A 16,707-nucleotide genomic window follows, 5' to 3' on the forward strand; every position below is an offset into this window, starting at 1 on the left:
TATTTACTGCAGCACGTAAACACAGGGTTCTCGCTCCGCAATCAAAGACATGCAAAAGTAATCGGACAAAGATAACTATACATTTCATCATGATCGTATTTACTTCAGTTTTGTATTTGTTTGATAAAGTGTATCAAGTCGAGTCTTGTCCTTCTTCTGTAAGTTTAATTCAGCATTTCTATTACATTGCAAAGTATAAATGCAATTGAGGCAAATGCTCGGCCACATAGACTGGGCTTGGGTGGGGATTCAGGTTCATTTAACTTCTTTCTCTTCTTTCATTGTGCACAAATGTGCTTCTATGGCACAGAGCACCCATGGGTGAAATTAAAACCATCATTAATTAAGAAAATAGGAATTGCATTGCTTCTATTTAAAAAAGTATTGCCTCCCCATAAAGAGAGACGCTTTAAAGCATAACTTTACTCTGCTGGGTTGTCTCACAACCAAAAACAGAGCAGAGGCCAAAGCTGGACGAAGAGGCTGTTGAGGAACGGCAGGAAGAAAAATGTGAAAATGTGGAGGCAAAGTTTGACAAAGCTCTTTGATATGGTAGAGTCGTTGCTTTTTATCCACACAGGCAAACAAAAAGTCCAGACGTCGCTGTTTTTATATGTTTCATTCAGTCACTAGCGCTGCCAACCGACAGTCATGTGCAACGATTCATTTATCAAGCTAACTGATCAGCAATAGCTACTGCATCTAAGTTGACTGCCACCGGCCTCCTCATTGACACCATATTTATGGGTGATATATGTTAAAGCCGGCGTCGGCTGATATTGGAGACACTGGCAAGAGTTACTAGATTTTTAAAAACATCCAATTGTAAACGAGCCCAGTGTTGCCAACTGTTTTCCAATGAAAGCAGCCAGCAGCATTAGCTCTAAAATCATCGCTGTCAGGCTGGAAAGAGAATTTCAACACATTTAACAAAGTATGTTTCTAAAATATATTATCCACCCTAGCTTTAATATTTTTATTTTTTTTGGGGACCGACATGTGCCTCAAAATGAACTCCCTCTTAGAGACCTTGGCTAGATGAGTCCAAAAAACACAGGTCTGTCAACCAAGACACCAGTGTTTGACACCACGTTGTGGTTTTGTTGCCTAAACCCACAGTTTTTCTAAACCTAATTATGTGGTTTTTATAAGAATCTGGTTACTTCCTTAGTTCCAGAATGTCGTGAGTGTATATACAGTAGCTGCTGATAATATATCCGGCTAAAACTCCTTGTGTTATTGGAGTAGAGCAACTATAAACCAGCATTTTAAACTTAAGACTTGTACCAAAGCAATTCTAAGCTAATGGACCAATAACTTTTTTTTTATGTATATGTTGCTGTGTCTGTAAATAGAGTAAAGTTCTGTATGTTACCTTGAGCAGGATACTTCAGCCCATCAGGACAGGAAGCAATTCAGAATGACAGTAATTATGCAAATCAATCGTGAAATGGCAATGAATAGATTTTAAATGGCCTCCACCATTTCTCAGGGGGGCCTCTTCCAAACTCCCCCGACACAGTTTACATTTCTGGCCTGTGCTAAAACCACCCCACCTCCAACTCTTTTATTGTAAATGAAGTCTTTAAGAGATGTTAATTATAATAGTGTGCGGACATCGATCCATTTAATGCGATAGGGAGGACCACTGGTCGTTCATGAATCAGCACTTCTCACTGTGACGGCAAAGGACATTCAAGATGACACTGACAGTTGCTTGCAATGCATTTTTCCGACTGAGGTCATCTTGAGGTCATTGTTAGGACATCGTCCACAAAGCTGGCAGTTAGTTAGCCAGAGTTAAATACAAACACTCTGATTCTAATGGCGGATTTAGAAAGCAGCCCGTGACTGGCATGAGATCACCCAGCGGGGAGCTGAGGAGAGAGAAAGCAGACAGTTGAGGGTGTGGCGGATGCTTTTAATGTCCACAGGCCATCTGAAAAGGCCACCAATAGCAAAGATGAGGCTTACTCCACGGCATGCCCCGGTGCAGGAAGAGGTGTGTGTTGGGTTTTTGTATTGATTTCGAACCCGTTTCCTTGTGCAGGGCCAGTGGTCAGAAAAAAAAAGACCACAGCAAAAGCAAGTGCACAGGCATGAGAGCTGCAACCTGTCTGTGAAGAGAGAGGAGTCTGACACTGTGTGTGAAAAAAACATGTAAAATATATTCACTTTGAAGAGGTATCTCAAGGCCAATGAAGACACACAGTGCGAGGCTAGGAAATAGAGCTGGGGACGTGTGCACAGATACTGTCAACAACATAAACATTTGTGAACAAACCAGCAACCAACTAGCATGCAGTACTGCATAGGGAAATGGTACAATTTTACATTATTGATTATGATTTTAAATAATGTACCATGCTTAGGTTATAAATGTGTGTTTTATTCTAAATAAAGGAGAAAAAGTTGTCTGATTGTGCCTAACCCTAACCCTAACTTTAATGGAAGATTTTAATTTTACAGTAGATGGGAGGAGCCTTATTGTTTTTTTCTCTTTTATTTTCTCCATAGATGAGATAAGATAAGAAGATAAGATATTACTTTATTCATCCAACAGGGAGAAGTTTCTTGAAGCAGCAGCAAACATGTTTACATATATACAATACAATTAAATTAAATTAAATAGCAGGGCAGGACATATTTAATTTAAGAATTTAAATAATAAATGAAATGAAAATGTAAAAATAAAAATGAAAGTATACAGTGTATCTAAACTATAAAGTGAAAGCGGTGCAAGGTTTATTGATGTTCAATTTGAGGAGGATCTAGCGAGAGGTGATTTATTCTACAGACTAATAGCAGTTAGATAGAAGGTGGTATAGACAAATAATGTACACTTTTTATAGATGAACTTCTGAATATAGCTTTTTTTGTTTTACAAATGAAAGCTGCATTCATTGATTTTCTGGCAACTTGGGTCGCAGCAGAACAAACAAACACAGCATTGACATGTTACCTGAGTTATTATGGCTAATGTGATTAGACAATTGCCTAGTTATACTTTGAGGAACATTAGAATCAATTAGGATTTCATTTTGTTGGCCTACAGATGAACCAGGTCCAACATGCATTCTCATTTTAGCTCCGCTGTGACAGAAAACAATGTTGATGAGAACAATATTTTTTGGGGGGCTCTGCATCAAAGTTCTCTGTGGGATTAATTTTTACAAGCCTCAAAAAACATCGGGAGCAACAGCAGACAGCAGCCTGGCAACCAAACTTTTTTGGATCCGGACAATAGATCTGAAGCATCCAGGAATACCTTTTAATATTCCTCTGTGGCTCAGTGTTAATGATTAGGGAGTAAATGATGAGGGTAACTATGGCATGTTATTACATGTTCTATTTTATATGTGTTCTCTGTGATGGAAAGCTTATTTTCACACACACACACACACACACACAGGTCCATCTTACTGCCAGAGCAAGATATGGTATATGATCAATTATTCAAAACTCAATAATTCAATTCAATTCAGTTTATTTTGTATGGCCCAAAATCACAAATTACAAGTTTGTCTCAGAGGGCTTTACAATCTGTACAAATACATCCCTGTCCCAGGACTTCACATCAGAAAAACTCCCCAAAAAAACATTTAAAAAACTTTCACAGGGGAAAAAGGGAAGAAACCTTCAATAAAGATACAGCCCAGAGCTTAGCGTTAGTCGAGAGTCTGCCCCTCTGAATCCCTTTGAAAGATTACTTCTTGAGTTCAGGTGACATCATCGCACGTAGTAATTAAGTTGCTTTTGGGCAGAATTAGGCCACCAATCTGTGACTCGCTGTGATTAGAATTTAATTCCGTCTGCCCTTGTAATTGCACATGTAATTTGACTCGGGAAACATTGGAACAGCGTGATTAAGCTCTTTTGGAGGGAAGCTCCCGACATCGTTATTCCAACCATGCACATGCGAGCGTCGTTCGCATGCACCAATATTCATCGCTATTCCTCATTATAGGACATTTTGAAATTAGAGTTTGCATTCCCGTTGAGCTTTTAGCAGATTTAGCTTTTATATATATTTTATCTCACCTTGGAATAACTTCCAAGGTGTCTTTCCCATCCCATGTCCAAGACACACAAAAGAACACTACAAGATCCACACATTCTTTCTTCCTCAGACAGACAGTGGAGCTCCTTTTGCAAATAATCAATGACACTTTTCAATGTCAGTAAGGAGGAAGGATGATATGCAGTGAGATTTCTACATTGCTGAATGCCAAGTGGGATAATGTCAGCGGCAATCACTGTCCAGAGAGAGAAATGTGCTCTTACATTAACTGCTTAGTTCCATCAGAGTAAACAGCTTATGTCCAAAGGAGAGAGTAGGCATGCACAAGCACTTTAGCTGCTAGAAATGGATGAAAACAGATGTGCAGAGCTAAAAGCACACTCTCTGTCTGCACCATCGCCTGTCCTCAACTCCCAAGTTCATATTCTCCTCTCTGATAATCCCTCGGTGGGAGCAGGGGATGATGAGGCACACGGGCTTTTGAGAGAACCTTCGTGCCGCTACAGCAATACATGTGGTTTAAAATATAAGTCAGGACTCTCCTAAGGTGCTTCTTCAGGTGTGACTGCTCGCTGAAATTAGTCAGGACCTGTCAAGGTCTTTTGAAACAACTCATCATGGGTCATCACTGCCAGAAAGTCTGGACCTGAGTCATTATTTGGGATATTTGACAAGTAAAGGACAGCGATGTCGTATGTGTACAGATTGTAGGCAAATTCGTAATTTGTGATATTATAATTATTGAGTTTTGAATAATTGACAGTCGACAGCCAGAGCCAGATAATTAAATGAGCACAAAGAAAATTAAACACATTTAAATACATCTTTAAATACTTTTAAAAAAGTACCCTAAAAACAAGAGATAGGAGTTTGTTTTAAATATTTCTAAATTCTATAAATGAAAGGCAGTTTTGAAGCAATGAGCACTAACAGTTTGATGTTGTGGGAAATATATTATAGAGTTAGATCAATACCAGATCAATATCGCTACCATCAAAGTATGAAGCTGGAGCTCTAGCAGGCAGTAAACTCAGTTCAGCATGAAGAATGTAAACCAGGAGAAACCGCTAGCCTCACTCTGTCCAAAGAAAAAAAGATTCACAAATGACCTTGATCATATCTCATTAATCTGATGTCATGTCCAGGAAAAGTTTTGTGCCTTGTGTCCATGTTTGGCACAGGACAAAGGGAGACGCAGACAATATATACACAGGGTGAGGGCACAGGTGGAAACAATCAGGAGCGAGGCAGACAATCAGACCAGAGGGGAAACACACAGGGGAAGGAACAAGTTGCCTGAAACAAGAAGAGAGTTGACCGTCAAAATAAAAACAGGAAATCACAAGACAACATGGACACAAGACACAAAACTTTTCCTGGACATGACATCTGACGTGTACGAACAGACGGTTGCACTTGTTGTTTCTAGATTTATTTTTATTTTTGGGACAGATGAAGAAGAAATTAGATATATTGTTTTAACTGGTGAACTTTAGAGGTGCAGGTATGCCAATTATGTTCCCTTTGCAGAGGCCACGTCAAGCTAGCCCTGTTTCTAAAGAGCTCATCTGCTATCTCCTGCCAGTTGGCAATCAGCTATGCGAGGTGTTACAAATTGATCACACTGACTGTGGATTTGATGGTGTTGTTTTCAGATTTTTTATTTAAAAATTGGTACAATGGACACATTTCAGTTGAGATTAGTTCATTGAAAATGACATTTGTTGTCTAATTCAGCTTCAGCGGAAGATCGGTCAGGAAGACTCTCTCTACACTCCTTTTCATTCATATTCTCTCAGTCTCTTCTACTTGGATTACTCTGTCCCGATTATCCTACTTCAGTATGGAGTCCAATCGCCAAACATTTTGCACTATTACAAAATGATGCATATGTAATAAATTATTGTTCAATTCTAATGACGTCTCTCCTGATTGAAATAATTACAGTTGCAGTGACCTGTGTCCTCTTCATTATCATCTAAACAGAGCAGGTGAAAGCAGTTTGGCATTTGAGAATTTGAAGGGAAATTCTGTTAATAGGACTGTAATACATTAGTATAGTACAGTAACAGTTATGAATAACTTGGGATTCACTAGAAGTGTCAAAAGTTCAGTTGTGTTATGTGCAGGCACAAACTGTTCAGGCTACAGAAAACTAGCCACCCATGCATCCTCTGTTTCCAGTCATTATGGTAAGCTAAGCTAACTGTTGGCTGTCTGGAGCTTCCTATTTAACATACATAATACATACAGACATGAGAGGGGTATATCCATTTTCTTTTATCCAACTCTGTTTTCACAAATGCCTTTGAACCCCTCTTCACTGATCTCTAGGAGAGCTCGGTAATGATTCACTTCCTTGTTCTGGCTTTTTATGTCTGATGAAGGACTTTTTACTTTCTTCATGTGAGATGAGTATGTTGATTCGTGATTGAGATGATATGTGGGAGTGGTGGGAGAACCAGAAGCCACACATTTTCGTTGTAAACCCCAATTCACAGTACAGTGAGTGTACAGTAATTGCATCTCTATTCAATTCAATTCAGTTTATTTTGTATAGCTCAAAATCACAAATTACAAATTTACAATCTCTACACATATGACATCCCTGTCCCAGGACCTCACATCGGATCAGGAAAAACTCCCAAAAAACCCAGATAGAACCCTTTCACAGGGAAAAAAGTGAAGAAACCTTCAGGAGAGCAACAGAGGAGGATCCCTCTCCCCAGATGGACAGAAGCAATAGACGTCATGTGTACAAAATGAACAGCGTTCAATGAATATGAAGGAAATGTATTAATAATTAGTAGGCATGGACCACAATTGGAGATTATGTCAGCACCAAAGGCTCTATATAGAGAAACGCCGACAGAGAACATACAGTGTAAAGGAGCCCTTTTCAAAATCTCACATTCACAACACCATTTTTGAAGTTGTTATTCCCAATGAAGCCTGAGCGCCGTTTTGAAGTGTGGCTATCATCAACATCACATGTATGGATCACGACTGACACAACTGCTTTGCAATGAAGCTCACGGCAGCCAGCACTTTTACAATGCCCTTGGATGTAGCGGACACATTTCTAAGTGCCAGTCTAAATCCTGCAGCAGCTGTGATTACGTCATGTCAAACGCCTTCAAAGTCTTGTGAATGAATGGGCATGATTACCTGCAGCACAATTCAAACGAGAGAGTTCTGCTGATTCAACCTGTAGGCGCCAAGAAATGAGGTCAGACAAATTATGTCTCTGCAGGAGATCCACATCTCAAATAGTAAACCACTCAAAGAGCTTTAACACTACTTGTCATCATTCACCCATTCAAACACTGATGGGACTAACTAACATTCATACACACATTTATACACCGTAGGCACAGCTACAGGACCAATTTGGGGTAAAATGTCGATATGGGCTATAGTGGAGCCAGGGATCGAACCGCCAATCCTCTGATTGAAGGAAGACCCTGAGCCACAGTCGCCCGCAACAGGGTGACATGTCTGTGTGGACACAAGACAAGACAACTGGAGGAAGAGGAGCACCTCGAAATGTCACAGCAGGTGCAGATGACGCACAGCAAAAAACTAAAAGTCAGCAGAGTTGTTGACTTGCAGGCAATTTGATGACTCTGGTTCGTCGGGGAGTGTCCACTTCCAGGCCTTCCCATAATGATGACATTTTACTTTTGTGGCACTTTGGATTATGTCATATATGGGAAAAAATAGATTCACCCATGGGGTTCCAGTGAACTGCAGGGGGCACACTCTGTCACCTGCAGGAGACTGTGAATAAAAACACTTGCTCAGTGGTTAGTTCAGTGTTTTCTGCAAAGTTGATACTTGTTTGTGTGGTAATCCATCTGCTGATAATGAAATTATAGCCTCTAAGTGTCCATAATAAACCCCTCTCTCTCTCTCTCGCTCTCTCTCGAGGTGTATTTGTATATATGTAATATATATTTATATATATCATTAATAAATAATTAAGAAACAGTCACATTCGACGCCTTTGTCAAATTGAATACCTCATCAATCGGATTTTGGTTTCAAAATAAAGGTTTGAAATATCAAAGTGTATACAATATGAAATGCAGGTAAAATAGGCTACTGCGTCATCTGGACATTAGATTGTGGTTATGTCAGAGGACCCTCTGATATAAAATGGCTTAAATGCTCCTTCTATGTATTTATTTCAAACTCAGTTTAGTAATTTTGTTCCGTGCTCGTCGTCAAACATGTTGGTCAAAAACGAGATGAAACCAGAGCCGGAAGTGCAACGTTTGCTATCTGTCCGGTGTGACAGTCGCACACTGACCCAGATCCAGCGAAACAGCAGTCTCAGGTTGGGTTTTTGAACTGGCGGCGCGGGGAGAGCGTGGAGGAGCGCGGCGTGGACACCAACGGTGTCTCGTGTACAGGACGCGCGTCTCAGCACACCGCGCGCAGCAACATGCTGGGCACCAAGTTCGCCTCCACGCAATGAATCCAGCCAACGAAACCGTAGCGGAGAGAGCTGCGGAACATGATGTATTTGCACTCGGCACCTACAAACTTCTCGCCTTTGCCATCGGGACCATTGGAGTGTTCGGCTTTTGCAACAACGTGGTTGTCATCATACTCTACTGCAAATTCAAGAGGCTGAGGACGCCCACCAATTTGTTACTGGTCAACATAAGTTTGAGTGATCTGCTGGTTTCGGTCATCGGAATAAACTTTACCTTTGCTTCGTGCGTCAACGGCGGCTGGACTTGGAGCCGGGCGACATGCATCTGGGACGGCTTCAGCAACAGCTTATTTGGTGAGAGAGATATGACACACATTCATCAATATTGTCAGATAAACATTTGACTAAAATAGTTCAAATGTATCAAACTGTCTATCCATATCTCGTTCCTTACTCATGGCACATATTAATATTAAATAAATAATATTCTGACACAATTCAGTAAATGAGCAAACGCAGTCTGATATCATGTTATTAGTTGGGAGGCAGAGATGAGCTCATCCACAGTACAGATCAATATGTAAATCATGAAATAATTCTATAAAACGTGTTAATATAAGGAACAGATAAACACCATTTTTAAATGGGAACACCTTTTTTTCTCTCTCAGCTTATGGACGGTTAAAATACAGTTTACTGACCCTTTAGTCAGTGGTGAGCTGCAGTAAAATCAAACGACCCTGAATCCGCTCCAATCAAATACTAAATGTTCTCTGACTGTATGTGATGTTTTTATGTAAAATGAGCACATTGTGCAGCATTGCGCTTTTACAGCTTCCACTTCACTGTGATGTGATTGTCCATTTATTAGCAGCACAGCCGTGTTCAGCAGGGAAGTGAGAAGGGTCACCGTCCAGGTCCCTCCCCTGTAGGGATCCAGGGGAGGATGGCTGTGCGCTAATGAGCTCATTAGAGCGACAAACGCTCAAGCTTTTGCCTGCTCATCAACAAACCGAGCACAGAGATGTGGTGGACGGTCGCCCTCTCCATCAGTTGTCCTGTTGTTCTCTAATTGACATTGGCTTCTTTTTGCACATGTTCTGAAGCACACGTCTGCCCCCCTCTGTCATTCCGCCACAGCAGGCTGGCTTCAGCTTCAGCACCAACTCTGTTGGTTCTGCTTCATGCAAATATGCCACTGGTGATATTTTCACATCAAAAAGTGTGTGAAGTAGGTGTTTACTTCCGCTAAAAGTTGATGTCTGTGTTGAGGACGTGGGGATGTCTCCCTTCATCATGGAAACGACAATGAGCAGAAAGGATGTGGCGTCTTGTGTGCTGCTTTGGCCCAGAAGGTGATGGAGATTTAAATCAGACAGTGACCCCACATCGGTAGAACTCCCCTGCTCCTCCATTCACAGCACAGAAGTTGCCCATATGTACCGAGTGACATTTTTTTACACGTGAAACCCCAAGGTCATGTAGTCAGCCAATGGCGCGAACATCACAAGTTTGGGGAAAAAGACGAATTTGTCAGCAACCTTAGGCATAACACTTCACCCCAAAATTGCTCCCATAGCTGTGCCTACGGTTTGTGTGAATCTGTGTGAATATTAGTAAGTCCTGACGTGCAAGTGGCTCCTCCCATCAGTGTATGAATGGGTGTGAATGGGTGAATGATGTCATGTAGTGTTAAAGCGCTTTGAGTGGTCAGAAGACTATTTACCATTTACACAAAGCTGCGACTGTGGCTCAATCAGAGGATCGGCAGTTCGATCCCCAGCTCTGCCAGCCCATGTCGATGTGTCCTTAGGCATAACACTTAACCCCAAAACACACAGGGGCCACAACAATAAACCCTGGCAGCTCTGTCAATGCTCGTCCGTCCTGCTCTCTGAAACTCTAGCTGGGTAGCTGGGGCTCAAGCTGAGTGCACAATCTGAAACAAGTCACCGAATACAGTGTGTGTTTGTACTTTTTGACATTGATGCTTTCCCTCTGTTCCTCCCATTAATCAGGAGATGACATTACAGACAGAGGCTAAAAAGGACATTGGAGTATGTAATTGTATAGATATCATGGGTGTGAGTTTTCAAGGATTCATAAAAGAACACTTGAATGTGTTGTTCAGCACCAAGATGCTCGGACATCTGTGTGCACAGAGCAATGAAACTCATTCCGTCCAAGGAGACGCTGAGTATCCACTGACCCAGATCCTGCAGCGAGCATTCTGCATTACTCAGCACGGGTGTCTCTCCCACCCCCCCTCTCCTTCTCCTGCCAGGCATCGTCTCCATCATGACTCTGGCGGCCCTGTCCTATGAGCGCTACATCCGGGTGGTCCACGCCCAGGTTGTGGACTTCCCCTGGGCGTGGCGGGCCATTGGCCATATTTGGCTGTACTCCCTGGCCTGGACGGGCGCTCCTCTGCTCGGGTGGAACCGCTACACACTGGAGATCCACCGGCTGGGCTGCTCCCTGGACTGGGCATCAAAGGACCCGAACGACGCCTCCTTCATCCTCCTCTTCCTCCTGGCCTGTTTCTTTGTGCCCGTGGGCATCATGATCTACTGCTATGGGAACATCCTCTACACGGTGCAAATGGTAGGTCATGCTTTTGAGTTGTTTGCATATTTTATAAATAATGTATAAGATAGAATAAACAAAGTGAATTAATTGTAAATGGTGGATCGCTGATCCAAAACCTTCAACCAAAATCTGTGAAGGAAACATTAAAGATTACTGTAGAAAGTGACGATTGTGCTCCTCCTCCACTAATAGTTATGACTAGGGTTGCAAAAGGGCGGAAAGTTTCCGGTAAATTTCCGGAAAGTTTCCATGGGAATTTTGAAGAAAAAAAAAGTTTTTTTGCAAAAACATATAACAGGGAACTTAAATGTAGTTGAGAACAAGACTATGCACGCCTAGCTCAGCTCGACCCTGAATGCAGCTGGTTGGGAACATTGTCTGCCAGAAACATAAACGTAAACATAAAACGTTCTGTTGTTTTTGAACGTCTTTGTCATCAGTGTTGCGTCTGAACGTTTCAGCCCTATGCCTGGCAAGTGTGAGAGCGCCGAGTGGCGTAGAGGCCAAGAGCGGTATTGCAGACAGATAGAGATTTCAATTATAGCTCGCAACATATTGAAAAAAATAACTGAACTAGTTCATTTTTTGGAGCTGTGAACTTAGTTCAACATTTTGAATTATGAATTATGAACTGAACTAGTTCATTTTTAAATTTGTGAACTATGAACTAAACTAGTTCATGTAGAAAGTGAACTTTCCCAACACTGTTTGTCATTACCTAGCATATTGATTACTTGGTAAAACTGAAGCCATGTTCATTTTAATACCAGGTTTATTTGTATACAGTAGACTAACTTTTTACAACAGTGAGGAGGACGCATTTACACCTGAAAGGATTCAGGGAAAAAAATGTTGGGTTGGGGGGTGGTGATCATAGGGAATACACCTTATTTATTCAACGTGTGTTTTTGTTGTTAGATGAAAGAATAAAGTTTTACTCACAAAATGTTTACAATGTCATTTTTAAAAGTTGTATTATAAATGTGTGCATGCATGTCTGCTTATGACAAGGTAAATACAGTTAAATTACCCCCAAATTCCCTGTTAATTCTCGTTTATTCCCATTAATTCCCGTGGAAAGTTTCCAACTTTGAATATTCCCGGAATTTTGCAACCCTAGTTATGACTCCATCTGGGTCCTTTTGAGTTGCTTGTCATTACATATGCAGCCTGTGTTTAAAAGGGTTATATTTATGATCAAATCATTAATGATTGTTATTCTCCAACAACTTTCAGATCCACATGTACTGTCTTCAGAGCCTCCATTTCAGTCGAACTTTCCTTCACCACATAGCTACATGCCAACAGACATTTCACATGCTTTCATCTTTTCTCTTTTACCGACAATTCAACTGCTTTCAGTGGACCACATCAACTGATGTTTCAAATGCCAGAATTATTTTGCTTTTCTGTGGACAGCTGCTTTCATCTCTTCGGCCCTGATCACAGCGAGACGCTATCTAGTTAGCGGTTCAACTGCTCACCACTGAGCCACAGAGCCCTGTAGAAAGTGTGGCCCTGTAGAAATTGTGTGTTCCGTAGAAATTGGGAAGCCCCAAGATTCTCTAATCCGTTCGTGCCCATATCATCTTCAACTGTGAGTACCTTCGATCAGATTGCCACAAACACATTTGAACAGGATAGTAAGTATGGAAACATGTAAATGAAAAAAACATTCTCAATTTGTATCAAATGACCCAGATGTCCTACTGCATCAACGCTTGGTACAGTCGCTATCTTCCCTTCCTTTCATATTCACAACTTTGGAGGTGTGACTCCCTGGACACCTCAGAGGCCTGGCAGGACACATTGCACATCACAGCGTTTTTGGGAGATGCTCTGAAAATCCTCAAAGAGAAGTGATCTGAACCTGACAGAGTATTTTTGGCTTCATATATAGCAGTTGGCCTGCTCTGTCAAAGCCAGAAAATCTCACTCCAGGCATCTGAAAAGCTGGAAAACTGTAGAACAAGAACCATTAACAGGAGGAACATAAATAACTGCAGACCTTTTGAATTCATGAATAGAAATAGACGCTCGCAGTGATTCCATTAGAGGTCTTGAGGGAGTCTAGAAACTGCTCACCACTTTAACTGTATGGTGTCATCAGACACAGGTCTATTTATTGAGGCATTGCAATGTCACCAAGTATGGTAATCATGAGTTATAGAGAAGACGATAAAGCAGTTTTATGCTCTTCAATAGAAACATTCTCCATGCCAGGTGTCTCTGTTTTGCTAAAGCTGCTTTTTATGAAGGATTTAAAGTGACACTATGTATTGTTACTTCCACCCACATGCAAAGAGAGGAGACAGAGTCTCTCTGATTTCTGTTGTGGTTCGATAATGTGCACATTTCAAAGATAACAAGGACATTTGTTCTAGTTCCTGTTCAGTAGTATTGTCTGTTTAGGGTGCTTCACAGAAGTGACAAAAACAAAACTGCACTTCCTCAAATTCAGGCCACCTGAGGATGAGTCCAAAAGCAAGGCAAACCCCAACTTTACTGCAGAAATAAACGTGTTTATAGCCTGCTATGTTTTTTTGTTCCAACTCACAGTGCAAAATTCACAATTTGGCCGCAGTAAAAAAAACTTTTGAAAGAAAAGTAGCATAGGACCCAAATGCATTGAAGGTCATCTAAGTCAGTTGTTCCCAACGGAAGGGGTCACAAGATAAATCGGAGGTGTCACAAGATCATTAACAGGACAGGAAAGAAGATGAGAAAACATCTATCCTACCAAAATAATGTTAGCAATGGAGGGCCTACCTGTCTCCCACCCTTCCTCATTTTCCCAGCAACCATCTGGTCACAAAACCACCTGTCCAATTGTTAGACCAACACCCCCGCTCATGAAAGCATCTTATTCTCCCCCGTTTCTTGTAGCTGTGCTCCATCCAGGACCTCCAGACGGTTCATATCATCAAGATCTTGCGGTACGAGAAGAAGTTGTCCGTCATGTTTTTACTGATGATCTCCTGCTTCTTGTTGTGTTGGACGCCCTACGCCGTGGTGTCCATGTTGGAGGCCTTTGGCAGGAAGAACATGGTCTCTCCCACAGTGGCCATCATCCCCTCGTTCTTTGCCAAGTCCAGCACGGCCTACAACCCCCTCATCTACGTTTTCATGAGCAGAAAGGTTGGTAGTCCTGAATCTCTGTGAATAATATATATTTACAATAACTATTTATATCTATTCAAGGTCAATTTAAAGACCTGCAAACGATGGAACATCCGTAAACTGTGCTCCCATTCTTGCTCTGTGTCGCTTGTGAAGGTGAGGTGAGGGAAAAGGTTCAACCGTCAATGTTTTCCCGGCGTCTGGAATAGAATACGTCTGCTGGAGCGTTTCTGATTGGCCACTTCCTGTGTGTTTAGTCGATCGTTTTCCCCAACAGTGACCACAGCTGGACTCAGTATTATAGGGGAAATCAATGATGGGTGGTTCTTCTCTTGTGATGCTCCAGTTTGCGGTTTGAGTAGAATAAACCAGGATTATATTTGTATATATATATATTTTTAGGAGCATTTATTGGGGTTTTTTAAACAAAATAATTCTGAATATTTCGTTTTTTAGACATAGCAAAAAAAAAAAAAAAGCTTCATTTCAAAATGAGAATAAGATCTGCCTCATAGTATCATAGGTTTCCTCTAAGTGTCCCAAGATTGAATATGTGCTGTGTGAATGAGATGATCTCTTATTCTCTTCTTAGTTTTGCTGGCGTCCTTAGAGGCTAAGTTTGTTTGACCGGGCGTTATTTCATCCTCTTACTCATCCCTGTGCTTCTCTTCCAACTCGCCCTGTCACAGTTCCGGCGCTGTCTGCTGCAGCTGCTCTGCTCACGGCTCTCCTGGCTGCAGTGCAGCCTCAAAGAGCGCCCCCTGGCTCCTGTCCAGTGCCCCATCCGACCGATCGTGGTGTCCAGGGCGACGTGCGGTGGCAGAAACCGGCCCAAGAAGAGGGTGACTTTCAGCTCCTCCTCCATCGTCTTCATCATCACCAGCAATGACTTCCACCACATGGACGTGACCTCCAAGGCCCGAGAGTCCTCAGAGGTCAACGTCTTTCAAGTGAGGCCGTTGTGAGCCACAAGGGGCGGACTTCTCAGCCCCACTGCTCAGTATGCCTTAGGACCTAACATGCCAAACCAAACCAAAATAATCTTGTCTGAAGCTCCCGGGACATTTCTGTGTCTACACACAGTTAACTGGTACAACTAGTTCCAACCATCAGCCCAAGACCTCAGCTAAACCTATTTCCTGAGAGTATTTTATCTCAGCAGATCGTGTGAAAGCACGACATCGTCATCGACATTAGATGTGTTGCGATAAAGATGTAGTCAACAACTAGTTATATGTTAGTTACAGAATTCAATTCAGTTTATTTTGTATAGGGCAAAATCACAAATTACCAATTTCCCTCCGAGGGCTTTACAATCTGTACACATACGACATCCCTGTCCCAGGACCTCACATCGGATCAGGAAAAACTCCCCCAAAAAAACTGACAAAACCCTTTCACACTTATTCGTCAAACATGCCACAACTGCGGAACTGTGTGGAGTTTTTTTAGAAGCCGGTTGTGGACCCAATTTTGGATCGACATGTGTCGATTCAAAATTCATTCATGTGTCGATCCATTGATCGCAGATGTCTTTTTTTCGGTACCAAACTGCAAAAGGTGTAACATGGAAAACAAGCCTTAGCGCCTTAGCCATAAACCATAATACATTGTTGTGTATGGATTCAATAAAGATATCCTATTTTAAGCTACCTAGCTTGTGTACCTTATCTCACTTCAATAGAAAATCTCTAGCGTGACGAGAGCAGTCACCGTGAAATGACGTTTGGTGGATTTATATGTTTCGGGACTACAGGAGTGTAATTAGATAAGAGGAGATGAGAGTGTGACCTCGGTGTGCTGCAGTGACACGCTCCTTTCATAACCACCTCGGCTGTCGGCTATGAATAGACTTGATGAATGGATGTCCGTAGCTGATAAAACCTTTAATCAGTGTGACTGAGGGACTGAGTGGTCTTGGTTTTTAAACTGTTTAGATAAATGGGACATTATGTGATGGGAAAAAAACTCTTGTTCGGTTACTTGCTGTTCTTCAAAGTAAATATAAAAAATGGGAGTTTGTCAGAACCACAGAAATATGCGTTATTAAAGAGATACTGCACAATTAAACAGGTTTTTAGAGCTGTCAACCGAATGCTGTGACCGTAATGAAACGCATCAACGCTGGTGTCCTTATTTCCCTACAAATGTATACAAATCTGGTTTTCATGGGTTAAAAATAGCTTGACGCAACATGTACTGTTTAAAGTCTGCCTCTATTAAATTCAATTCTGTTTATTTTGTATAGCCCAAAATCACAAATTACAAATTTGCCTCAGAGGGCTTTACAATCTACACATACAACATCCCTGACCTTTGACCTCACATCGGACCAGGAAAAACTCCCAAAAAAACATTAAAAAACCTTTCACGGGGAAAAAAGGGAAGAAACCTTCAGGAGAGCAACAGAGGAGGATGCCTTAAACCAAGGCCAATGCTGACAGAGTCGACCTGGCGGGACTTATCTATGAAGTGTATCTAAAAATAGAACGTTAACGCCCACTGAGCCATTCCTGCCTCACACATGTCATGCCAA

At 41.7% G+C, this 16,707-nt stretch overlaps 1 protein-coding gene across 1 annotated transcript; it reads left to right on the forward strand.

Annotated features, from left to right (window-relative positions):
- Positions 1–8,497: 8,497 nt before the first annotated feature.
- On the forward strand, positions 8,498–15,136 carry opn3 (opsin 3). The gene is made up of 4 exons (XM_034552079.1): positions 8,498–8,816; positions 10,747–11,066; positions 13,938–14,189; positions 14,861–15,136. Exons 1-4 carry the CDS (start codon positions 8,498–8,500, stop codon positions 15,134–15,136), a joined length of 1,167 nt encoding a protein of 388 aa, XP_034407970.1.
- The last annotated feature ends 1,571 nt before the right edge of the window (positions 15,137–16,707 follow it).

This window comes from Cyclopterus lumpus, chromosome 15, assembly GCF_009769545.1.
Source record: "Cyclopterus lumpus isolate fCycLum1 chromosome 15, fCycLum1.pri, whole genome shotgun sequence".
Classification (NCBI taxonomy): domain Eukaryota; kingdom Metazoa; phylum Chordata; class Actinopteri; order Perciformes; family Cyclopteridae; genus Cyclopterus; species Cyclopterus lumpus.